Raw genomic sequence first — 26602 nt, 5'->3', positions numbered from 1 at the left:
GTCTTTTCTGATTCCATACAAATTTTAGGCTTTTTTATTCCAGCACTTTGAAAAATGTCATTGGAATTTTGATCAGGATTGCTCTTGGCAGCATAAACATTTTTACAATATTTATTCTTCCGATCCATGAGCAGGGAATGTTTTTCCATCTTTTTGTGTCTTCTTCAATTTCTTTCATGAGTGTTCTGTAGTTCCTAGGGTATAGATCCTTTACCTCTTTGGTTAGGTTTATTTCGAGCTATCTTATGGTTTTTGGTGCTATTGTAAATGGAATCGTTTCTCTAATTTCTCTTTCTACAGTTGCGTTGTTAGTGTATAAGAAAGCAACTGATTTCTGTGCATTGATTTTGTATCCTGCCACATTACTGAATTGCTATATGAGTTCTAGGAATTTGGGGGTGGAGTCTTTTGGATTTTCCACATATAGTATCATGTCATCTGCAGAGAGAGAGAGTTTAACTTCTTTGCCAATTTGAATACGTTTTATTTCTTTTTGTTGTCGGATTGCTGTTGCTAGGATTTCTAGTACTATGTTGAACAATAGTGGCGATAGTGGGCATCCTTGTCGTGTTCCTGATCTTAAGTCAATTATCATATGGTTTCACTTATTAGTGGAACATAAGGAATAGCATGGAGGACATTAGGAGAAGGAAGGGAAAAATGAAGGGGGGGAAATTGGAAGGGTAGATGAACCATGAGAGACTATGGACTCCGAGAATCAAACTGAGGGTTTTAGAGGGGAGGGAGATGGAGGGATGGGTTAGCCCGGTGATGGGTATTAAGTAGGGTACGTATTGCATGGAGCACTGGGTGTTATACGCAAACAATGAATCATGGAACACTACATCAAAAAGTAATGATGTACTGTATGGTGACTAACATAACATAATAAAATAAAATTTAAAAAAATGAACAAATATATGATTATAATAATTGATACTTTTGGTGAAGTTAAAATCTTTTTACCTGTACCTTTCATTTCTTCCATTTGTCCATTTCTTCCATTCTTCCATTATGTTGACACTCTTATAATGGGGGTTCTTATGTTGGATGATTGATATTTAAACATTAAGAAGATTATACCAAACTTTTAGAATTTGCACAAGCATTTCTTTTTGAAGTATAAGATTAATAAGTAAAATATTTTTTCCCATCAAATGTTGTAATGAATTAAAATTAAAGTGAAGGGACTAATGTCTTAATCTTTCACAAGTCAGGATTTTTTTTGATTTTTTTTTTTTTTTTTTTTTTATTTGAGAGAGAGAGAGAGAAACAGCATGAGAGGGGAGAGGGTCAGAGGGAGAAGCAGGCTCCCCGCTGAGCCGGGAGCCCGATGTGGGACTCGATCCCGGGACTCCGGGACCATGACCTGAGCTGAAGGCAGTCGCTTAACCAACTGAGCCACCCAGGCGCCCGGACAAGTCAGGATTTTTTTAAAGATTATTTGTTAATGCAATGGAAAGGAGTTATTTAGTACTACATGAGACATTATTATGTTTACATCTGAGGCCAGAGATATTGCTCTCTCTTCTGATCTTTCCTCAGACCTAGCACATTGTCTTGAACAATAAAAAGTGAGAAATGAAAAAAACTGTACTTTCAGATAGAGTGGATAAACAGTCATCATATATTTTTATCTCTTCATACAACTATAAATTTGCAAATGAATTTAAATTCTTTATTATAGTTGGTGGCTAAAGGAGTAAAGAATTCTGATATGTCTCCACCTTTGGGACAACATGAAGCAGGTGGCTCTCCATCAAAGCAACAGATGAGATCTGTTATTTCTGTGACTTCAGCTTTGAAAGAAGTGGGAATGGTAAGTTTCCTAAAATTTAGAACTCCTCAAAGTGAAAGTTTATTAGAAGGATTAAATTTAATGAACTTACATTAATTCCTAATGTATTAAATTTTTTTAGGGAAAATAAAATAACTTCTTAAGATTTTTGTGTATGGCTTATTGTACATATTGGAGCCTCATTGCTCATAGGTTTATATCTAGGACCATCTAATACATAAAAATAGATTTAACTGATTGTCTCTTATTTTTACTTTAAAAGAATATTGAACAAATAAAATATATGCAGAAATGTACAAAAAATAATGCAAAAAACATTTTTATACCTCAGTTCTCACAATTAACAAAGGTTCCTTTTTTTTTTAACGAAGGTTCATTTTTTATTTAAATAATGTCTCTTTGGTACTTAATTAACTTCAGGAATAGTGTCCAAGACATGTTTACATTTATTTTTAAATTTTTGGCATAATAGATGTTGGAGGACTTAATATAACTACACTTAATCCATCAATTATTTCTTTTACCTTCTACGTATGAATCTCTGTCATGCTATATGAATACTGAAACAAAGAATTGTGGGCAAGTAAAAAGTTTAAACTTAGAATTATGTGTCAGGTGTTCATCTAAAATGTGAAAACTCTGTTCTGGGATTAAAGGAAATGGGCTCTTGATAAGGAATTTTAGCCTAGAATTTAACACACAGGAAGGAAAAAGTCTATTGAATTATATAACACATTACCTTGATATTCTCTTGTCTTTTTAATTAATGTCTCTGCCTTTTAATTGCTGAGTTTCATTAAGTTTTTGCAGACAACACTGATGTTACTGATACACCAATTTTTTTTTATAGCCTTTGTGTTTATCTTGAAAATAAGACTGAGTAGGAAAATACAAATTTCTTGGTCACTCTCAAGAACTTCATATACAAAACTATTGTTCTTCAAGTAGTTTTAGTCTCTTTTTTCTTTCTGATAACGATTTTGCGTGTGCTGCATTGTTCACTTCAACTTTAGATACCACTGTGTGGTTTCCTTCCTGGTACCCAGTCTCACATCTCAACTAGCTGTTCATCTCTCTGGTTGTAGCGACTGCTAATTCCTGACTACTTTATTGGGTAAAATGCTCTTTGTCTCATTTACATGTATTACTTTAAAACTGACCACTATACTCTTTTGTATTTTCCTCAAATATTACAGAATTTGAGGTAATCTGTATAATGAAATGGTTTTTCTTTATGTGTTGTCTTTGTAAATACTCCTTACTTAAAACTTTGAAAAATGCTCTTTTCTTACTTTGTATCTTTCAGATACTTTTGCTTTTATAGCTTTCAAAACTAATTTCTTCTTTTCATGTGTTTAAAAATTCTCGTTGGTCTAGAGCACTATGATTGTACTAATCAAGACAGACTTTATATTATTGTTGGTATAAAGGACTCAGAACTTATTTTTATTATTCTCTTTGCTTATGGAGAGAAGCCAATTCTCAATTATGTTTGGTAGTATGGCTTAATAGGAATATATATACATGAAACATAAAGACAGCTTCAAAATAACACAGCCTAGCCTAAATTACTTTATCCACCAAAACTCCCTAGCTTTAATTAAGAGATTATATGAGTAATCAGTTGGTTAGGCATCTGACTCTTGATTTCAGCTCAGGTCATGATCTCAGGGTGGTGAGATTGAGTCCCATGTTGGGCTCTGCGCTGTGTGTGGAGCCTGTTTAAGATTCTCTGTCTCTCCCTCTCCTCCTTCCCCTCCCTCACGTGCATGCACACTCCCTCTAAAAAAAATGGGGGGGGTGGGGAGTGGAGTATATGAGTTAATTTTCTTTTTATTTCTACCATTGACCTAAAATTACCAAAAATCAGATGCCAAAAAGGAAGAGGATATAAATATGTGATCAGTAATCTAACAATAAGATAAATAGTTGAGAATTGGCCCTTCTATTAAGTCTATTACTTGATTATATGTAACTTTCTCATTTCCAATAATGAAGGAAGCTATGTTAACATTTTACAGGGATAAAAAAATTCACAAGGAGCAATTTAACGAAAAACGAAAAGTAACAAAAATACGTAAGTTTTTAAGGTAGACATTTAAAGTAACATTTCTTACTTTGTAACTATCTGTATTTATAGGACAGAAGTTTAACTGAGACCCAGGAAACCTCAGAAGACATGCAGAAGACTAACACTGCTATTTCAGTAAGTACAATTTTCAAACTCTGTCAATCATTTTACTTAATTGTATAGATATTAAAATATAACACTTTAACTGTTTCAGAGTAAGCGAGAAATACTACGTAGATTAAATCAAAATCTTAAAGCTCAAGAAGATGAAAAAGGAAAGCAATGTCACTCTGATACGTGTGAGATAGTTGTTAATGAAGATGCCAAAGAGCATGAAAAAGAAAAATCGGTTTCATCTGATCGCAAGAAATGGGAGGCTGGAGGTCAACTTGTGATTCCTTTGGATGAGTTAACATTGGACACATCCTTCTCTGCAACTGGAAGTATGTATCAAATGTTAATATTCTGTGATGGTCTAGCACACATATAAACTTGTAGACTGGATACTTGGAAAGAAAGAACACTTAGAGGGGTTGAGAAAGGCTGGAAAAATTTCTTTGTATGTGAAAAACGGAGAAAACTATTCAACCTTAAGAATAGCAAGGATTTTTATTACGATAGTGTATGGTATTGGAGAGGGAACTAATATTATATATTTAAATTGTATTACTTTAACTCTTTCTACCAATTGTATTACTTTAATCTGTTACCGGGAATAATTCCTGATGAGAACCAAAATAGCGAACTTTGACAGAATCTCAGTAAGTTCTCTTAGGTATGTAGCCAAGGGTATGGAAAAGATCTCACTTAATGATTTATTTATTCAGCAGTAATTATTGAGCAACTGTTTTCTTGCATTGTCCAAGGCACAAGAGAGAGATACGATAATAAATAAAAACATGTGCTCTTGTGGAGCTTACATTCTGAAAGGGCAAGTTTGATTGTCAACCAACTAAATATAGTTTCAAGTAATTTTTTTTTTAAGATTTTATTTATTTATTTGACAGAGAGACAGAGACAGTGAGAGAGGGAACACAAGCAGGGGGAGTGGGAGAGGGAGAAGCAGGCTCCCCACTGAGCAGGGAGCCTGATGTGGGGCTTGATCCCAGGACCCTGGGATCATGACCTGAGGCAAAGGCAGACACTTAACGACTGAACCACCCAGGCACCCCAGTTTTAAGTAATTTTTTTAATGAACTATTTTCATAGAATTCTTTCTTGCATTGGAGAAAAGCTCAAAGACTCTAACCTATGGTGTCTTTTATTTTGTTTACTTATTCAGCAGTTCTGGGTCCCATTAAATGCCACACATTCCTTAGCAATGAAGTTACAATAATGATTAAGACATAGTCCCTTCCCTTAAGGAGCTTAGGGCCTGGTGGAAAGGGAGACAAGTATAGAGGCAATTGTAATTGATAAGGAATATACTAGAAATTATCATAGGCTACTGTAAGAATATGTATTAGGACATAAATCAGTCTTGGGGAAGCCAAGGAAATAATTTGTGGAAAAATGGATGAGCCAAGGGATAAGAAGTTAACCAAACCAAAAGCCAAGCCAAGTGTTTTAAGGATAGAATAACCAGGACCCAGGTGAGAGAGCATGTAAAATTCAGGGAACTTGGTATAATTCAGCATGGATGGCTAAAATTCAGAAGTTAAGACAAAGAATGGCAAGTAAGAAGCCTTCAAAGGGGTAAGCAGGGTCAGATCATGAAGGGTACTATACATTGGCTCTCTCAAACTGTATGAACTTACTCTGAGTTCAGAGAGCAGTCTTTGAAACAAGGGTTAGCACATGTTTTCTGTGAGTGCCAGATAGTAATTATTTCAGGCTTTGCAGGCTGTAAGGACTCTGTTGGAACTTTTCTACTCTGTCACTATAGTGTAAAAGTAGCAATAGACAATATGCAAATGTATTAGCATGGCTGTGTTTCCAGTAAAACATTTTTTAGGGGTATTGAAATTTGAATTTCTTAAAATTTTCTTTAATGTCTTCTATTTCTTTTCTCAGACTTCCTATTTTTCATTGCTATAAAGAACATTCATGATTGTTTCCTGGAAAATTTTTATAATAACTTTTAAAATCTTTGTTAGATAATTCCAGTATCTGTGTTATATTTGTGTTGGTTATTAATCAGTATCCATCTCGCATGAGATAATCCTCTGTCTTCTCTCGTGGGAGTTGTACTGCATGTTTTGTGTTCCCTATCATGTAGCACAGATTTTATGCATGAAAAGTGGTCATTAATTACATAAAGATGATGATAAACACAGATGATGTTGTGAGATCTCTCAGGTGATGGGGCTATAAGTGACTTAGAGCACCTCTGAGGCAATAAACTATTACCAGTGTGACAGGATAGGATGGAGACAAAGGTAGAGAGACGCAAGTAAGTTTTATATAAGATGAAAAAATTCCTGCCATATTTTCTTAAAAAGTAGGAAGAAAGGTCATATGGAGACCAGAAACACAAGAATTGGATAATTTTGAATGATCAGATAAGCCTATCTCAGACAAATATATAAGAACATTTGAGACACCTTTTTACCTTATTAAAAACACTTTACATGGAAAATTAACATGAGATTAATACTGTTATATGAACAATACTTCATCTCATGAATTCAAAAATCATGTTTAATGTAAGTATCCAATATATTTATGTGATAAGTTTTTACATAGTATAAACAATGTATAAAATTTCTCTCCACCTTAACATCTCTCCATTTCCATCCTTGTTATGAGGTAACCACTGATATACTTTATTGTTTATCCCTCTGAGCTCCTTCCTGTGTGTGTATGTGTTTGTGTGTGTGTATCTGAATAAAGACACATATTTTATATCTTTATGTTACAATATATGTTATATATCATTTATTGTATTTATTTTACACATAAGTGTATTTTTTTTTTAATTTTTTTATTGTTATGTTAATCCCCATACATTACATCATTAGTTTTAGATTTAGTGTTCCATGATTCATTGTTTGTGCATAACACCCAGTGCTCCATGCAGAACGTGCCCTCCTCAATACCCATCACCAGGCTAACCCATCCTCCCAACCCCCTCCCCTCTAGAACCCTCAGTTTGTTTTTCAGAGTCCATCGTCTCTCATGGTTCTTCTCCCCCTCCGATTTCCCCCCCTTCATTCTTCCCCTCCTGGTACATTCTTCTTCTTCTTTTTTTCTTTCTTAACATATATTGCATTATTTGTTTCAGAGGTACAGATCTGAGATTCAACAGTCTTGCACAATTCACAGCGCTTACCAGAACACATACCCTCCCCAGTGTCCATCACCCAGTCACCCCATCCCTCCCACCCCACCCCCCACTCCAGCAACCCTCAGTATGTTTCCTGAGATTAAGAATTCCTCATATCAGTGAGGTCATATGATACATGTCTTTCTCTGTTTGACTTATTTCGCTCAGCATAATACCCTCCAGTTCCATCCACGTCGTTGCAAATGGCAAGATCTTATTCCTTTTGATGGCTGCATAATATTCCATTGTATATATATACCACATGTTCTTTATCCATTCATCTATCGATGGACATCTTGGCTCTTTCCATAGTTTGCCTATTGTGGACATTGCTGCTATAAACATCGAGGTGCAGGTACCCCTTCGGATCACTACATTTGTATCTTTAGGGTAAATACCTAGAAGTGCAATTCCTGGGTCATAGGGTAGCTCTATTTTCAACTTTTTGAGGAACCTCCATACTGTTTTCCAGAGTGGCTGCACCAGCTTGCATTCCCACCAACAGTGTAGGAGGGTTCCCCTTTCTCCGCATCCCCGCCAACATCTGTCATTTCCTGACTTGTTAATTTTAGCCATTCTGACTGGTGTGAGGTGGTATCTCATTGAGGTTTTGATTTGGATTTCCCTGATGCCGAGCGATATTGAACACTTTTTCATACACATAAGTGTATTTTATACATCTTTTCATATCACTGATTAAAAAATTCCCTTCATCTTTTTTATAGCTATGTAATAGTCCATTGTATGATCATACATGATGTACTTTTCTCAACATTTTATTTATTTATTTTTATTATGTTCAGTTAGCCAGCATATAGTACATAATTAGTTTTTGATGTAGTGTTCAATGATTCATTAGTTGCATATAACACCCAGTGCTCATCCCAACATGTGCCCTCCTTAATACCCATCACCCGGTTACCCCATCCCCCCTCCCCTCCACAACCTTCAGTTTGTTTCCTGGAGTCCAGAGCCTCTCATGGTTTGTCTCCCTGTCTGATTTCTTCCCATTCAGTTTTCCCTCCCTTCCCCTGTGGTCCTCCGCTCTATTCCTTATGCTCCACATATGAGTGAAACCATATGATAATTGTCTTTCTCTGCTTGACTTAGTTCACTTAGCATAATGCCCTCTGGTTCCATCCATGTTGATGTAAATGGTGGGTATTCATCCTTTCTGATGGCTGTTTCTCAACATTTTATTATGAAAAATTTCAAATATGGCAAAATTGAAATAATTTCACAGCACACACCATATACCCTCCATTGAAAGTATACCATTAATATTTTACTATGCTTGCTTGATCACATACCTGTCCACCCTTCTATCCAACAATTAGTGTATCTTATTTTTTCGTGCAGTTTAAAGTTCATTGCAGATATTGATACACTTTTTCCTAAGTATTTCATAGCATACATATCATTTAATAGAGTTCAATATTTGTTTAGGAGTTTGTTTTTTTAATATTAAATTCACATATAATGAAATGCGGATATTTTAAAAGTACATTTGCTGAGTTTTTTTTTTTTAAGAGAGAGTGCGTGCACATGCGAGCAGTGAGGAAGGGCAGAGAGAGAGTAGGGAGAGAGAGAGAGAATCTTAAGCAGGCTCCTTGCCCAGCACAGAGCCCAATGCGGGGCTTGAGCTCATGACCCTGACATGACCTGAGCCGAAATCAAGAGTCAGATGCTTAGCCAGCTGAACCACATAGGCACCCCCATTTGCTGAGTTTTAACACATGCCTACACCAATGTAACCCAAACTCCTATCAAGATATAGAACATCACCATCTTCCCAAACAAAACGTTTCATGCCTCTTCCCAGTTTCTGCTTCTAGCCTCCCGGAGGGGACTTTTTTCCGAATTTTTTCTATCTTAGATTAACTTTCTATGTTCTAGAATTTCATTTTAACAGACTAACAGATTGTATTTTTTTGTGTGTGTGTTTAGCTTGTTTAACTCAGCATAATGCTTTTTGAGATTTATCTGCATTGTGATTATCAATAGTTTGTTCCTTTAAAAAATTATTTAAAATTTACTTTGTTATTGATAAAGTCACTTCTGTTTTTTTTTTGCTCACTGTTAGTTGGTATATCTTTATCCATTCTCCCCTTCCTTTTAGTCTGTTTGTATCTATTTTTTAATTTTGTATCTATGTATTTAAAGTAGGTTTCTTATAGGCAGCATATTGTTGGGTTTGCTTTTTTAATCTGCTCTTAATCATCTTTAATTTGGTTGTTGAGACCATTTATATTTAATGTGATTGTTAATATGGTTGGATCTAAAAATGCCATTTTGCTATTTGTTTTTTGTCTTATCCATTCTTTGTTTCTTTTGCCCTTTTTTTCTTTCTTTTGGATTGAGTATTTTTATGATTCCATTTTGTCTCAGTTATTGGCTTATTAACTGCAGTTTATTATTCTATTATTTTAGTGTTTGCCTTAGAGTTCATAGCACACATCTTTAACTTATCACACAAAATTCAAAAAAATTTTACAGTCTATATTCACACAGTCTATATTCCAGCAATTGATTACATTTCACATGTAGTATAAGAACCTTATAGCAGTATACTTAGATTCGTTTCCTCCCAGTCATTGTGCCATTGTTTTTGTTTGTTTCACTTATGCTATAAACCCCCCAATACATTATGGTCATTTCTCCTTTAAGGAGTTTTAAATAATAAGAGAAAAAGCCTTTTGTATCTACCCGTGTAGTTACTGTTTCCAGTGGTCTTCATAATATTTGTGTAAATCAGATTTCCGTGTGGTATCATTTTTCTTCTGCCTGAAGGACTTTCTTGAACATTTCTTGTAATGTAGTCCTGCTGGTGAGGAGTTCTTTCAGCTTTGTATGTCTGTAAAAATGTTTATTTTGCCTTCCTTTTGCAAAGATATTTTTTTCTGGGTATGGAATTCTAACTTGCTATTTTTTTCTTTTAGTACTTTAATGATATTGTACCAATGTCTTCTGGTTTGCATTTATTGTGAGGAGAATCTTCTATCATCCTTATTGTTATTCCTTTGTATGTAAAATGTCTTATTTCTTCTGGATGTTTTTAGATTTTCCCCCTAAGCTAGTAAATTTCATTACGATGTGCTTTGGTGTCATTTTCTTCATGTTTCTTTTGCTTGGGTTTTGTTGAGCTTCTTGGAATTGTGGGTGGTTTTCATCAAATTTGGATAACTTTTTGCTATTTTTTTTCAGCCTTTTTGGTCTTCGTTTCTAGAAGTTTATATGCATCTTGTTAATGTTTTCCTTTTCTCTAATTATCATCAATTCTTTCTCTAGCTTATTGAACATATAGAATTCAGTTATATTATAAATGCCCTGTCTACTAATTAAATCATCTGTCATTTTTAGGTTGATATTGATTTTTTCCCCTCTTTATTAAAGGTTGAATTCTTTTGCTTCTGTGCATGCGTGGTCATTCTTTGTTTGGAAGCCAAACCATGAATTTTACCTAAATGGGTGGCTGTATATTTTTGTATTCCTATAAATATTCTTGATTTTTGTTCTGCGACACAGTTCAGTTACTTGTAAATAGCTTGACCCTTTTAGGTCTTGCTTTTAAGCTTTGTTAGGTGAGGGACACCTGGGTGGTGCAGTCGGTTAAGCATCCAACTCTTGGTTTCAGCTCAGGTCATGATCTCAGGGTCCTGGGATCGAGCCCCACATTGGGCTCCATGCTTAGTGTGGAGTCTGCTTGAGATTCTCTCTCACTCTCTTTCTTCCCCTTCTGCTTATGCTGTCTCTCTTTCTTAAAATAAGTAAATAAAATCTTAAAAAAAAAAAAAAAGCTTTGTTAGGTGGAACCAGAGCAATGTCTGTGGCTAATCTGTCCCCTTTTACTGAATCTAAAACCTCTCTGAGTAATCTACCTAATGACTGGTGAATCATAAGACATTTTTTTCTGGCTGGTGGGAAGAGGGACTATTTTTGACCTACCTTGCTTGAACTCCAAGTATTGTTGTTCCTTCTACTCCATTTGGGTCTTTTCCCTAGACTACAGTAATTTCTCATGTGTGTGATGATCAGTATTTAGCTTAAGACTCCAAGAAGACTCTGAGTTCTCTTTGTGTAGCTTTCTATTCTTCCATGTTCTGTCCTGCCAACATTAGCCACCTTTGCTTCCTAGATTTCCAATTTCTGTCACCTCAGCTCAGAGAGACCATCAGCTCCACCTGGTTTTCCCTCCCTGCATCAAAGTTAATATCATTTCATATGGACATTTAGTTTCTCCAGTTTTATTTGTTAAAGAGACTTCCCATTTCCCACTATATTGCTTTGACACCTCTGTCAAATACCACATGCCTGTAAGTTATGGGTCTATTTCTGGGTTTTCTACTTTTTAACTATCCTTTTAAAAATTGATTCCCTACTGGGAATCATTTTTGCTTTATAAAAGTGAGTATCACCTGCTAATTTGTAGATATTTTCAAGGAACTAGTACATACAGATTTGTATCAACATTTTGTATTTGGTTACCATTAAATTTTTATATGACTTACATATGCTGTAATATGTGAGATTGCACCTTGTCTATTACTGCTAGGTACTTAGATGCTTTGTGTATTATTCCAAAAGGCTCTAAAGACTCAAATTACAGTAGATAATTTCCCATTTTTTGCTCTGCTAAATTTTATTTTAAAAGTTCCCCCAGAATTATTATTGCCAAAAATGCAGTGTCAGTTGCCTGCTTATGATATGTAAGCTAAACTAAAACAAATTTTTTTAGAAATATCCTCTATTTTTAAACCATATGGACGTTTATTTTATGACTTTTTTCTATTTTCTTTAATTAAATTTATAGAAACAAAATATTATTTATATTTCTTCTCTTTTGTACACCCCAAATTATTGCTTAAGAGTCTTAGTTTTCAAAAATTTGCTTAAAAAAATTTTACAGAAGTATAATTTTTTCTATTTTTCTATTCCTTGAAACTATAATTCATAAATTTTATTATTTTTTATTGAAGAATAGTTAACATGCAATATTATATTACTTTCAGGTATACAACATAGTGATTCAACATTTATATAAATAACAACGTAACCAAGATATCTATCTAGCTATCATTTGTCACCATACAAAGTTGTTACACATAATTGACTATATTTTCTATGCTGTACATTGTATCCCCTTGTTCTATTTATTTTTTAAGTAAATGTTTGTACCTTTTAACCTCTACCCCTATTTCCTTTATCCTCCCTACCCCCACCCCTCTGGCAACCACCAGATTATTCTCTGTATCTATGAGTCTGTTTCTGTTTTGTTTTATTCATTTGTTTAGTTTTTTGGATTCCACATATAAGTGAAATCATACATATTTGTTCTTTTCTCTCTGACTTATTTCATTTAGCATATGGACCCTCAGTGTCCATCCATGTTTTTGCAAATGGCAAGATTTCCTTCTTTTTTATGGCTGAGTAATTTCCTTTGTGTGTGTATGTATGCGTGTGTGTGTGTGTGTGTGTGTGTGTGTGTGTGTGTGTATATATATATATAACCCTGAACAATGCAGGCATTAGGGGCATTGACCACTCCTCTGTGGTCCGAAATCTCCATATTACTTTTAACTCCCCAAACATTTAACTACTATTATTAGCCTACTGTTGACTGGAAGCCTTACTAATAGCATAAATAGTTGATTAACACATATTTTGTATTTATATGTATTACATGATGTATTCTTACAATAAAGTAATCTAAGAGAAAAGCAAATGTTAAGAAAATCATAAGGAACAGAAAATATACTTACAGTACTGTACTGCATTTATTGAAGAAAGTCCACATATAAGTGGATCCAAGGCTGTTCAAACCTGTGTTGTTCAAGGTTCAATTGTATACCACATCCTCTTTACCCATTCATCTATCAATGGACACTTAGGTTGCCTCAGTATCTTGGCTATTATAAATAATGCTGCAGTGAACATAAGGATGCATATTACTGAATCTGGACTTTGTTCTTTGTACTTCCTTTAGGTATAGAATTAGATTGTTTAGTTGAGATTTTTCTTGTTCCTTGAGATGGCTTTGCATCACTATAAACTTATCTCTCAGAATTGCTTTTGCTGTGTCCCATAGATTTTGGAGCATTGTATTTTCATTTTCATTTGTCTCAAGGTATTTTTTGATTTCCTCTCTGATTTCTTCATTGACTCATTGATTTTGTTTAGCCTTCACATGTTTGTGTTTTATAGTTTTCTTCTGCTTCAACAAAATGAAACAAAACAATTTTCTTCTGCTTGATTTTTAGTTTCATACTGTTGTGTTTGGAAAAGTGCTTGATACGATTTCAGTTTTCTTAAATTAATTGAGATTTGTTGTGTGGCTTTTGTATAATCCATCCTGGAGAATGTTCCATGTGCACTTGAAAAGAATATGTATTCAGCTGTTTTTGAATGGAATGTTTTGTATATATCTGTTAAGTCCATCTGGTCTAATGTGTTTTTAAGGCCAATGTTTCCTTATTGATTTTCTATCTAGATGATCTCTTCATTGATGAAAGTAGAATATTAAAGTCCCCTACTATTATTGTATTACCATCTCTTTATGTTTGTTAATATTTGCTTTATGTATTTAGGTCCCCCTATGTTGGATTCATTGATACTTATAGATGTTCTATCCTCTTGTTTTATGTATGTAATCATTATGTAATGCCCTTCACTGTCACTTGTTACAGTCTTTTAAAATCTTTTTTTTTTTGCTATAAATATTGCCACCTCAGCTTTCTTTATGTTTTCCGTTTGCATGGAATATCTTTTTCCAACCCTTCACTTCACTTGTCTCTGTGTGTCTTTAGGTCTAAAGTGAGTTTCTTGTAGGCAGCATATAAATGGGCCTTGTTTTTTAATCCATTCAACCACCCTATGTCTTTTGTTTGAAACATTTAGTTTATTTACATTAAAAATAGTTATTGATAGATATGTACTTATTGCCATTTACTTGATTGTTTTCTGTAGTTTGTAGTTCTTCTGTGTTACTGTTTTCTCCTTTTGCTCTCTTCCCTTGTGATTTGGTGACTTCCCTTAGTGTCATGCTTATATTCCTTTCTCTTTATTTTTTCTGTACCTATATAGGTATTTGGTTTATAGGTACCATGAGGTTCATATATAACATCCTCTATATCTAGCAGTCTGTTTTAAATTGAAGGTTCAAGCACATTCTCAAAGCACTGCATTTTTTATCCCTCTCCCCAACATTTTGTTTCTGATGTCATGTTTTACATCTTACTATTTTGCTAATCTCTTGACTAATGATTGTCCTGCTCAGAGGGGAGCCTGCTTCTCTCTCCTCTCTGCTTGTGCTATCTCTGTCTCTGTCTCTCAAATAAATAAAATCTTTAAAAAGAAAAAAGAGGAGTTGGGTTCTTTATCTTCCTACTCTGCCATCTTGATCCTGCCCCCCACAATATTTTTTTAAGATTTTTTTCATTTATTTTAGAGAGGGTGTAGAGGGAGAAGGAGAGAAACCCAAGCAGACTTGGCACTGAGCCCAAAGTCAACACAGCGCTTGATCTCACGACCCTGAGCCGAAATCCAGAGTCAGATGCTTAACCAACTGAGCCCCCCCATAAGTATTTTAAAAGGCATTTATCTATATTTTTACTACTAATATTAGTAATATCATTCATCATTCATTCTTTCTATTATCATTTTCTGAAAGTCTTTTATTTTTTTAAATATTTTTTAAAAGATTTATTTATTTGAAAGAGAAAGAGAGAGTAAGCAGGGGGAGGGGCAGAGGGAGAGAAGCAAACTCCCCACCGAGCGCAGAGCCTGACCCAATCTCATTCTTATGACTCTGAGATCATGACCTGAGCCAAAATCGAGTCAGATGCTTAACCAACTGAGCCACCAGGTGCACCTGAAAGTCTTTTAAAGCATCATCAGCATATGTTCTTTGTGATAGGACCTTTCTTTCTTGTGGTGTGTTCAACTGGATAGATCTTAAATCTGTTTTATAATACAGTAATAGTATGTTCTATCAGTGAAATTTGTTTTTTGTGTCTTTTTTTATAGAACATACAGTGGGAGAGGTTATTAAATTAGATCCTGGTGGATCTCCAAGAAAAGTCTGGGGGAGAAGCCCTACAGATTCAGTTCTAAAGATACTTGGAGAAGCTGAACTACAACTTCAGACAGAACTATTGGAAAACACAACTGTTAGAAGTGGTAAGCAGAAACAAAGGTGTTTTTCTGTACTAGAAGTAATGTTATTAAAATTCAAATTGTATTTTTTAAGATGTATTTAAGTGAATTATTTATGATAGATTATCTTTTTGTCATAATAATTTTCTAGTTAGGTGGAAAATAGTTATATTTCTGGGGAGTTGTCTCAAAATTGTAGTCTTGAATTTTGACCTGACATAACCTGGATGGGATCTTAAAAGAAAAGGAAAAGGAAATGTGTTTAGGGTGAGCCAGAAAAGTAGAACAGTCAAAAAAACATCATTTTACATGAAGAAAGATAATAGGAGCAATGCATGTGGATTCTGGAATTAGGTTGAATAAATATATCTGTAGTAGTTATGACAGACATTATCCAAGGACTGGGGAGGATGAATTGTGAGGCAGGAGGAAAACATTTATATTCCCAAAGTATTGTGGGTCTTGGTATTACAGCTATGCATATGAAGAGTGTCCATGTATAAAATAGGTGTTTTCAGATTTTCAAGCCTTATTCAAATGAGAGGCTGAATATGGTTTTTCTTTTTTCAGAATTTGTGTCTAGACATGAATGTATGTCACTCCTATGTTCTCTCTCAATCTCTTTTTTCCCTCTCTTTAACTCTGTCTCTGTCAACTTTGTGCATACTTTTATCCTTGCCTTTTTCATGCAATATTATCACTTATTTATAAGTTTTCATTTGTGTCTGTCCTGAGAGCAAGGATGATCTTTTTACTCTTTGTAGCTTTACTGCTTAACACATAGTAGTAGGAAGAGCTAATTAGTGTTCCATAAATAGTTGGTAAATTGAAGTTAAAAAAAGTAAGACAAGTCATAAATTACTTCTCAGTTCCAGTTCTCTGAAGATGGATTATTTAAATATGGAGAATATTGAATATAGAGAATTATTGGAATTAGAGTGATGCTCACATTTGAAACTGACAAAAAATAACACAGGAGGTAAGGTTATTCACAGTGTGTATAAAGAAATTAGCCAGATGCTAATATGCCAGTGAGATAAACCTGTACACATATTATTAAAGTGTAAAAAGTAGATTCTTTTTTTTTTTTTTTTTACTAAAGGTGAATCTACTAGCTATTAATCATTCTAGCATTTTCTTTAAAAAAAAAAAAAAAGAAATTTGAAGAGATGTGTGTATAATTACTTGTTTGAAAAAAGGGTAAGTACACAAAATGTGTGTATTTGTAACTAACTTTTTTTTCCCCCCACACTCTTGTGTTTGGAAATTGTGCAGTTGTATGGCAGACACTGATCAAAAACAAAAATACTAGTAACTTAATATTCTTACATCTTAGTCTGATCCTATTGTCAAAATGCCTCAGGCTTTATTCAGGGAAAAAAAATGCCTCTGGGCTAAAACATTTTCAAAAATAATGATAAAAATGGAGATTATTTTGTAATCTAAAGGTCCTTTATGTGTTTATCCTCATTAGAACTATTACTTTAAAAACATCAGATTCTGATTCCTTTTATGTAAAATCATTATTGCTTAAATATATATAATTTGGTATATAATAATACTTAGGCAATGTGAAAGCAGATCTTCTCCGTAGTCAAATAATTCATCTTCAGAGAATTGGACCTGAGAAGTAATTTATGACTTGTCTTACTTTTTTAACTTCAATTTGCCAACTATTTATGGAACACTAATTAGCTGTTCCTACTACTTAGTGTTAAGCAGTGAAGCTACAAAGAGTAAAAAGATCATCCTTGCTCTCAGAGGACAGACACAAATGAAAACAAATAAATGATAATATTGCATGAAAAGGGCAAGAATAAAAGTATGCACAAAGTTAAGAGGTAGTATAGAGATGTTTAAGTAACTAACTTTATCTTGGAGAAAGACTTCTTAGAGTTGTCATCATCTGCCCTCTTTAATTTTTCCCTAACTATATTTACTTAGAATATGCTCTGTGCTAGGATTTTAACACAAAGAAGTCACAGTTTCTTATCACTAGGAAATCAAATGTGGCAAAATCTATGTTGGAAGTGTTGTGTGTGTAATGGTATGGAGCCACAGATTAGGAGGCTTTATGTTGTCAGTACTGTATAGTTTCATTAAGGATGATAAGGTCCTTTGGGTCAGAGAAAGCCACAGAGAGAGCAAGTGATCTTGAGCTAGGCCAAAGATAAAGAGCTCAATGGGTAAATAAGGGAGAGAATGAAGTTCCAGGCAATACACAATCCCAGTATATGCAAAGACAAAAAGGGTTTATTTAATATGTATGTGGGAGCAGCTTTATGCTGTAGAAGGAGAATGGGCTTTGGTCCAGTTCTGGTTTGATCACTTGCCCAGCAACCATGGGCAAGTTCCTCTGACTTTGACATTCAGTTTCTCCATGTGTAGAATGGAAACACTGTTATGAAGGATTGTTTTTGTGGATTTAATGAGGAACTTAAAGGACCTGCAATGTTCTCTGTCTTCCAATCTTTATGCCAGTTTCTCATCAATTTGATTGTCTTAAGTTCTTTTTGTAGTAGAAGGGCTCATGTGAACAATACAACCAGAAATTTTGAATGTTTGTAGGAGTTTGTCTTAAGATTTTCTTCTTTTTTTTTTAAGCTTTATTTATTTATTATTTGAAAGAGAGTGCGGGGTGGGGAGGGAGAGAGAGAATCTCAAGCAGCCTCCCCACTGAGCACTGACCCTCATGCAGGGCTCAATCTCATGACCCTGAGATCATGACCAGAGCCAAAATCAAGAGTTGGATGCCTAACCAACTGAGCCACCCAGCTGCCCCTTAAGACTTTATTCTTGAAGGTCAGTTTGGCTGAATATAAATCCGTGGCTTACGTTTCCATTCCTTGAATGTTTTATTATGTAAAACTCCATAGTATTCTGGCATAAAGCATAGCTATCAGAAATCTGATGACAATCTTATTTTCTTTTTGCTTGGATACTCAAAGGATATCTTTCTTTTTCCTTAAAGTTTTTAAAAATATATTTTTCTAGTAGGTGCTGTGTTTTGTTTTTTTTTAAGATTTTACTTATTTGACACAGAGAGATAATGAGAGGGAACACAAGCAGGAGGGAGCAGGAGAGTGAGAAGCAGGCTTCCCGCAGAGCAGGGAGCCAGATGCAGTGCTCGATGCCAGGACCCCGGGATCACGACCTGAGCTGAAGGCAGACGCTTAACGACTGAGCCACTCAGGCGCCCCTGTTTTTTTTTTTTTTTTCTAATAGTTAATTTGTTTTAGAGTAATCTGTGGTTCATAGCAATATTGAATAGAAAGGACAGTTTCATTATATCCCCTCCTCTGACATATGCACAGCCTCCCAGCCATCAATATCCCTTTTCCTGAGTGGTGCATTTGTTAAAATTGATGAACCAACATTGACACATTATGATCATCCCAAATCCATGGTAGACATTAAAGTGCACTCTTGGTGTTATACTTTTCATGGGTTTTGACAAATATATAATGATACGTATCCACCATTATAATATCATACAAAACAGTTTACTGCCCTAAAATAATCTGTGTTCCTCCCTCCTCTTGAACTCCTAGCAACCACTGATCTTTATACTATCTTATTAGTTTTGCCTTCTCTAGAATGTCATGGTTGGAATCATACAATATGTAATCTCTTCAGACTGCTTCTTCAGTTAGTAAAATGCATTTACATTTCCTCCATGTCTTTTCATCATATGATACCTCATTTTTTTTTAGTGCCGAATAATATTACATTGTAGGGATATACCACAGTTTGTTTATGTAGATAGTTATTCAGTAGGTGTCATTCACCGATTGAAAGACATCTCTTTTTTTTTTAACCCGTTCTTTTATTTTTTATTTCTTATTTTTTTTAAATTTTATTATGTTATGTTAGTCACCATACAATACATGATTGGTTTTTGATGTGGTGATCCATGATCCATTGTTTTCGTATAACACCCAGTGCTCCATGCAGTATGTGCCCTCCTTAATACCCATCACCAGGCTAACCAATCCCCCCTTCCCCCTCCCCTCTAAAACCCTGTTTGTTTCTCAGAGTCCATAGCCTCTCATGGTTCATCTCTCCCTCCGATTCCCCCCCCCCCATTTTTCCCTTCCTTCTCCTAATGTCCTCCATGTACTTCCTTATGTTCCATAAATAAGTGAAACCATATGATAATTGCCTTTCTCTGCTTGACTTATTTCACTTAGCATAATCTCCTCCAGGCCCATCCATGCTGATGTAAAAGTTGGGTATTCATCTTTTCTGATGGCTGAGTAATATTCCATCGTATATATGGACCACATCTTCTTTATCCATTCATCTGTTGAAGGCCATCTCGGCTCTTTCCACAGTTTGGCTATTGTGGACATTGCTGCTATGAACATTGGGGTGCATATGGCCTTTCTTTTCACTACATCTGTGTCTTTGGGGTAAATACCCAGTAGTGCAATTGCTGGGTCATACGGTAGCTCTATTTTTAAATTTTTGAGGAACCTCCACACTGTTTTCCAAGTGGCTGTACCAACTTGCATTCCCACCAACAGTGTAAGAGGGTTCCCCTTTCTCTGCAACCTCTCCAACATTTGTTGTTTCTTTCCCTGTCCATTTTTGCCATTCTAACTGGTGTAAGGTGGTATCTCAGTGTGGTTTTGATTTGGATTTCCCTGATGGCTAATGATGATGAACATTTTTTCATGTGTCTATTAGCCATTTGTATGTCTTCTTCAGAGAAGTGTCTTTTCATATCTTCTGCCCACTTTGTGACTTGATTATTTGTTTTTTGGGTGTTGAGTTTGAGAAGTTCTTTATAGATCTTGGATACCAGCCCTTTATCTGTAGTGTCATTTGCAAATATCTTCTCCCATTCTGTGGGTTGCCTCTTTGTTTTGTTGACCTGTTCCTTTGCTGTGCAGAAGGTTTTTATCTTGATGAAGTCCCAAAAGTTCATTTTTGCTTTTGTTTCACTAGCTTTTGGAGATATATCTTGAAAGAAGTTGCTGTGGGCGATGTCAAAGAGGTTACTGCCTATGTTCTCTTCTAGGATTTGGATGGGTTCCTGTCTCACATTGAGGTCTTTCATCCACTTTGAGTTTATCTTTGTGAATGGTGTTAGAGAATGGTCGGTTTCATTCTTCTGTGTGTGGCTGTCCAATTTTCCCAGCACCATTTATTGAAAAGACTGTCTTTTTCCATTGCATGTTTTTTCCTGCTTTGTCAAAGATTATTTGACCATAGAGTTGAGGGTCCATATCTGGGCTCTCTATTCTGTTCCATTGGTCAATATGTCTGTTTCTGTGCCAGTACCATGCTGTCTTGTTGATCACAGCTTTGTAATATAGCTTGAAATCTGACAACGTGATGCCCCCAGCTTTGTTTTTCTTTTTCACCGTTTCCTTGGCGATTCGGGGTCTTTTCTGATTCCATACAAATTTTAGGATTGTTTGTTCCAGCACTTTGAAAAATGTCATTGGAATTTTGATTGGGATGGCATTGAAGGTACAGATTGCTCTGGGTAGCATAGACATTTTCACAATGTTTATTCTTCCGATCCATGAGCATGGAATATTTTTCCATCTTTTTGTGTCTTCTTCAATTTCTTTCATGAGTGTTCTGTAGTTCCTAGAGTATAGATCCTTTACTTCTTTGGTTAGGTTTATTCCAAGGTATCTTATGGTTTTTGGTGCTATTGTAAACGGAATCGTTTCTCTAATTTCTCTTTCTACAGTTGCGTTGTTAGTGTATAAGAAAGCAACTGATTTCTGTGCATTGATTTTGTATCCTGCCACATTACTGAATTGCTGGATGAGTTCCAGTAATTTGGGGGTGGAGTCTTTTGGGTTTTCCACATAAAGTATCATGTCGTCTGCGAAAAGAAAGAGTTTGACTTCTTCTTTGCCAATTTGAATACCTTTTATTTCTTTTTGTTGTCTGATTGCTGTTGCCAGGACTTCTAGTACTATGTTGAACAGTAGTGGCGATAGTGGGCATCCTTGACGTGTTCCTGATCTTAAGGGAAAGGCTCTCAGCTTTTCCCCATTGAGGATGGTATTTGCTGTGGGTTTTTCATAGATGGATTTTATGAACTTGAGGAATGTTCCCTCTATCCCTATACTCTGGAGAGTTTTCATCAGGAAAGGATGTTATATTTGGTCAAATGCTTTTTCTGCATCAATTGAGAGGACCATATGGTTCTTCTCCCTCCTCTTATTAATGTGTTCTGTCACATTGATTGATTTGCGAATGTTGAACCACCCTTGCATCCCGGGGATAAATCCCACTTGGTCGTGGTGGATGATCCTTTTACTGTATTGTTGGATCCTATTAGCTAGGATTTTGTTGAGGATTTTGGAATCCATATGCATCAGGGATATCGGTCTGAAATTCTCCTTTTTGATGGGGTCTTTGCCTGGTTTGGGGATTAAGGTAATGCTGGCCTCATAGAATGAGTTTGGAAGTTTTCCTTCTGTTTCCATTTTTTGAAACAGCTTCAGGAGAATAGGTATTATTTCTTCTTTGAATGTTTGGTAGAATTGCCCAGGGAATCCATCAGGCCCTGGACTCTTGTTTTTTGGGAGGTTTTTGGTCACTGCTTCAATCTCATTACTGGTTATTGGCCTATTCAGGTTGTCGATTTCTTCCTGCTTCAGTCTTGGCAGCTTATAGGTTTCCAGGAAGGCCTCCACTTCATCCAGATTGCTCAGTTTATTGGCATATAGTTGTTGATAATAATTTCTAATAATTGTTTCTGTTTCCTCGGTGTTAGTCGTGATCTCTCCCCTTTCATTCATAATTTTATTAATTTGGGTCCTTTCTCTTTTCTTTTGGATAAGTCTGGCCAGTGGTTTATCGATCTTATTAATTCTTTCAAAGAACCAACTTCTAGTTTCGTTGATCTGATCTACTGTGTTTCTGGTTTCTAATTCATTGATTTCTGCTCTAATTTTAATTATTTCTCTTCTAATGTGTGGCTTAGGCGTCGTTTGTTGCTTTTTCTCTAGTTCTTTAAGGTGTAGAGTTAGTTGGTGAATTCGGGATTTTTCTATTTTTTGAGTGAGGCTTGGATGGCTATGTATTTCCCCCTTAGGACCGCCTTTGCAGTATCCCATAGGTTTTGGACCGATGTGTTTTCATTCTCATTGATTTCCATGAATTGTTTAAGTTCTTCTTTGATTTCTTGGTTGACCCAAACATTCTTGAGCAGAGTGGTCTTTAGCTTCCAAGTGTTTGAATTTCTGCCAAATTTTTTCTTGTGATTGAATTCCAGTTTTAGAGCATTGTGAGAATATTCAGGGAATAATCTCAATCTTTTGGTATCGGTTGAGACCTGATTTGTGACCCACTATATGGTCTATTCTGGAGAAAGTTCCATGTGCGCTCGAGAAGAATGAGTATTCTGTTGTTTTAGGATGGAATGTTCTGTAAATATCTATGAGGTCCATCTGGTCCAATGTATCATTCAAAGCTCTTGTTCCTTTGTTGATTTTCTGCTTAGATGATCTGTCCATTGCTGAGAGTGGAGTATTGAGGTCTCCTACAATTAACGCATTGTTATCAATATGACTCTTTATTTTGGTTAACAGTTGGCTTATATAGATGGCTGCTCCCATGTTGGGGGCATAGATATTTACAATTGTTAGATCTTCTTGTTGGATAGACCCTTTAAGAATGATATAGTGTCCTTCTGTGTCTCTTATTACAGACTTTAGTTTAAAATCTAATTTGTCTGATATAAGAATTGCTACCCCAGCTTTCTTTTGAGGTCCTTTGGCATGGAAGATGGATCTCCATCCCTTCACTTTCAGTCTGGATGTATCTTTAGGTTCAAAATGAGTCTCTTGTAGACAGCATATGGATGGGTCCTGTCTTTTTGTCCAATCTGCAACCCTGTGCCATTTTATGGGAGCGTTTAGGCCATTCACATTGAGAGTGATTATTGAAAGATATGAATTAATTGTCACCATGTTGCCTGTGAAGACGTTGTTTTTATAGATTGTCCCTGTAAATTTCTGTTGTAGGTCACTCTTGGGGTCTTTCTCCTTTTATAGAACCCCCCTTAATATTTCTTGCAGGGCCGGCTTAGTGGTCACATATTCTTTCAGTTTCTGCCGGTTGTGGAAGCTCTGCATCTCTCCATCCGTTCTAAATGAAAGCCTTGCCGGATAAAGTATTCTTGGCTGCATGTTCTTCTCATTTAGTACCCTGAATATGTCTTGCCAGGCCTTTCTGGCTTGCCAGGTCTCTGTGGATAGGTCTGACGTTATTCTGATGTTCCTCCCTCTGTACGTAAGGAATCTCTTCCCCCTAACTGCCCTTAAGATGGTTTCCTTGGTTCTAAGATTTGCAAGTTTTACTATTACATGCCGGGGTGTTGGCCTGTTTTCCTTGATCTTAGGAGGGGTCCTCTCTGCCTCTAGGACTCGAATGTTTATTTCATTCCCCAGATTAGGGAAGTTCTCAGCTACTATTTGCTCAAATACATCTTTTAGTCCTCTCTCTCTCTCTCTGACATTGGAACGCTTCATGGTGTCACTTACTTCTCTGATTCTATTTTCATGGATTCTGAGTTGTTTTTCCCTGGCCTCCTCTTTTCCCTTTTTATCTATTATATTGTCTTCCAGGTTGCTTATTCTCTCTTCTGCCTCAGTTACCCTAGCTGTTAGATAATCTAGATTGGATTGGATCTCATTGATAGCATTTTTTTTGAAAGACATCTTGATTGAGTCTGAGTTTCGGCAATTATGAATAAAACTGCTATAAACATCTGTGTGCAGGTTTTTGTTTAGACATAAGATTTCACCTCGTTTGAGTAAATACCAAGCAACATGAATGCTGGATCATGTGGTAACAGTATATTTAGTTTTGTAATAAACTTCCAAGCTGTCTTCCAAAGTGGATTGCCTTTTTGCATTCCCATCAGAAATGAATGAGAGTTCCTGTTACTCCATATCCTCAGCACCATTTGGTGTTGTCATTCGTTTGGATTTTAGCCATTGTATTAGATGTGCAGTGGTATCACATTGTTGTTTTAATTTGCAATTCCCAAATGGCATATGATGTAGAGCATTTTTTCATATGCCTATTTGCCATCTGTATTCGTCTTTGGTGTGGCATCTGTTCAGATCTTTAGTCCATTTTTAAATGGGGTTTTTCAGGTTTTTTAGTTGTTGAGTTTTAAGAGTTCTTTGTATGTTTTGGTTAACAGTGCTTTAAGTCTTTCTGTCTTTTGCAGATATTTTCTTCCAGTCTGTGGCTTGTCTTCTCATTTTCTTGACAGTATCTTTCATAGAACAGAACTTTCAAATTTTAGTGAAGTCCAGCTTATTCTCACTTTGATGGATTGTGCCTTTGGTAGTATATCTAAAAAGTCATTGCCAAACTCAAGGTCATCTGGATTTTCTTCTGTGTTATCTTCTAGGGGTTTTAATAATTTTGCATTTTACATCTAAGTCTGTGTTCGATTTTGAGTTCATTTTTGTGAATGGTGTTAGGTCTGTGTCTAGATAAGTTTTGGGGGAAGGGAGGGCTGGGATGTCTAGATGTTCCAGTACCATTTATTGTAGAGAGTGTCTTTTCTCCATTGAATTGCCTTTGCTTTTTTGTTAAAGATCAGTTGACTGTATTTATATGGGTCTATTTCTGAGCTATGTTCTGTTTCATTGATCTATTTGTTCTTTAACCATTAGCATACTGTCTTGATTACTATAGCTTTATACTAAGTCTTGGAGTTGGGTAGTATCATTCCTTGAACTGTGTTCTCCTTCAATATTGTGTTGGCTTCTCTGGGTCTTCTGTCTCTTCACATAAACTTTTAGAATCAGTTTGTTGATATCTGCAAAATAACTTGCTTGGGATTTTGACTGGGATTGCATTGAATCCATAGATCAAATTGAGAAGGACTGACATCTTGACAGTATTGAGTCTTCCTTCCTATCCATGAGCTTGGAATATCTCTTTACTTAATTCTTCTTTGATTTTTTTCATTAGAGTTTTGTAGTTTTTCTTATCATAGTGTGCCTTTTTAATATGTGGTCTCCAGTCTTCCCTCCACCCCAATTTTAGGAAAGTGTTATTGAATTATAGTTTTTCTAGTTTTCTGTTCCTTAAGTCTATTTCAGGAACTTCTACTATTTATATTTTTCATCTTTCTCTAATATTTCTCACTTTCTCTTAAAATTTTTTTCTCACTTTATTTAAAAGAGTTTATCAGAGAAAGAGAGAGGCCTGCAGGCAGAGGGAGAAGCAGGCTCCCTGCTGAACAAGGAGCCTGATGCGGGACTCAATCCCAGGACCCTGGAATCATGACCTGAGCCAAAGGCAGAGGCTTAACTGACTGAGCCACCCAGGCGTCCCTCTCACTTTCTAATTAATTTTTTTCCCTCCTGTTCACCTTTTATAGCTCTTAAGACATTTTATGTTTTGTTTAGATGATCTTATGTTTATTCTAGGATATTTATTTATAAGATTTTTTCTTTTATTCTAGTCTTTAATTCTATCAACTGCCTCATTTCTGATTATTTTCTCATTGTAATTTATATTCTCTAAAGTCGAATGTCCTCTATATTCTCTCATGTCACCTAGATTTGGTTTAGATGTTATGGGTATATGTTTCTGCTATCCTGTTTTTTTGTTTTGTTTTGTGCAGGGATTGAGGGAAATTAAAAAAATAGCGTTCTTTGCTATCTTCTTTAGAATTTCTTCATTTTTCTTTAAATATTTGATCCATGCACGTTGCTGTAAAACTTGTTCTCACAACCCTAAATAGGTTATAATTTTAGGGGTTTTTTGTGGGTTTTAATTATATATGGCAGTGGTTCTCAACTGAGGGTGATTCTGCTCACAGAGGACACTTGGCATTGTTGGGAAACATTTTTGGTTATCAACTGGGAAGGATACTATAGGTATCTAGTAGGTAGAGGCCAAAGAAGCTGGTAAATCTTCTACAATGCATATTATAACAAGTGCTGTCCAAACCAAAGTTAGGAAACACCAGTCTTTGGGGACATTACTCTACTTCTTACTCTGTTTTGTTCTTATAACTTGGACGGAATTCAACAATGATCCTGTTACTTATTTTCATATGAAATTAGTCTTAATAAACTTCTAGGAGAGTAGGGGGTGTCAAAATAGCTTTTCTAACTTCATAGCTTAGAGTTTCCTTTGTTATTTTCATTAAGTGTTTTAAAATTATAGCCTTGTAGTTTCTGAGCTCTTCTGTCTCTGCTCCTTTCCCCTACTTTTTTCTTTCCTTTGTTTCTATTATCCCTGCACAGATCAATTTGGATTCTCCTACCAGCAATTTCTCCTGAGTGTGAGGCTTGGTGCTAGAAGGGAACTT

At 35.5% G+C, this 26602-nt stretch overlaps 1 protein-coding gene across 9 annotated transcripts in view; it reads left to right on the top strand.

Moving 5' to 3' along the window:
- The window catches only part of LOC118519942 (serine/threonine-protein kinase Nek1), a 230519-nt gene that overhangs the window by 138570 nt on the left and 65347 nt on the right, over positions 1-26602 (top strand). For all 9 annotated transcript variants that reach the window (XM_078069428.1, XM_078069430.1, XM_078069434.1 and 6 more), the window contains 4 exons: positions 1688-1819; positions 3939-4004; positions 4084-4312; positions 15157-15309. In XM_078069428.1, the coding sequence (XP_077925554.1) occupies positions 1688-1819; positions 3939-4004; positions 4084-4312; positions 15157-15309 (580 nt within the window). The remainder of the gene's footprint in view (positions 1-1687; positions 1820-3938; positions 4005-4083; positions 4313-15156; positions 15310-26602) is intronic.

The sequence above is a fragment of the Halichoerus grypus genome, chromosome 3 (genome assembly GCF_964656455.1).
Source record: "Halichoerus grypus chromosome 3, mHalGry1.hap1.1, whole genome shotgun sequence".
Lineage (NCBI taxonomy): Eukaryota > Metazoa > Chordata > Mammalia > Carnivora > Phocidae > Halichoerus > Halichoerus grypus.
Note: the sequence above shows the minus strand (reverse complement) of the source record. Positions and strands in the feature narration are given on the sequence as shown.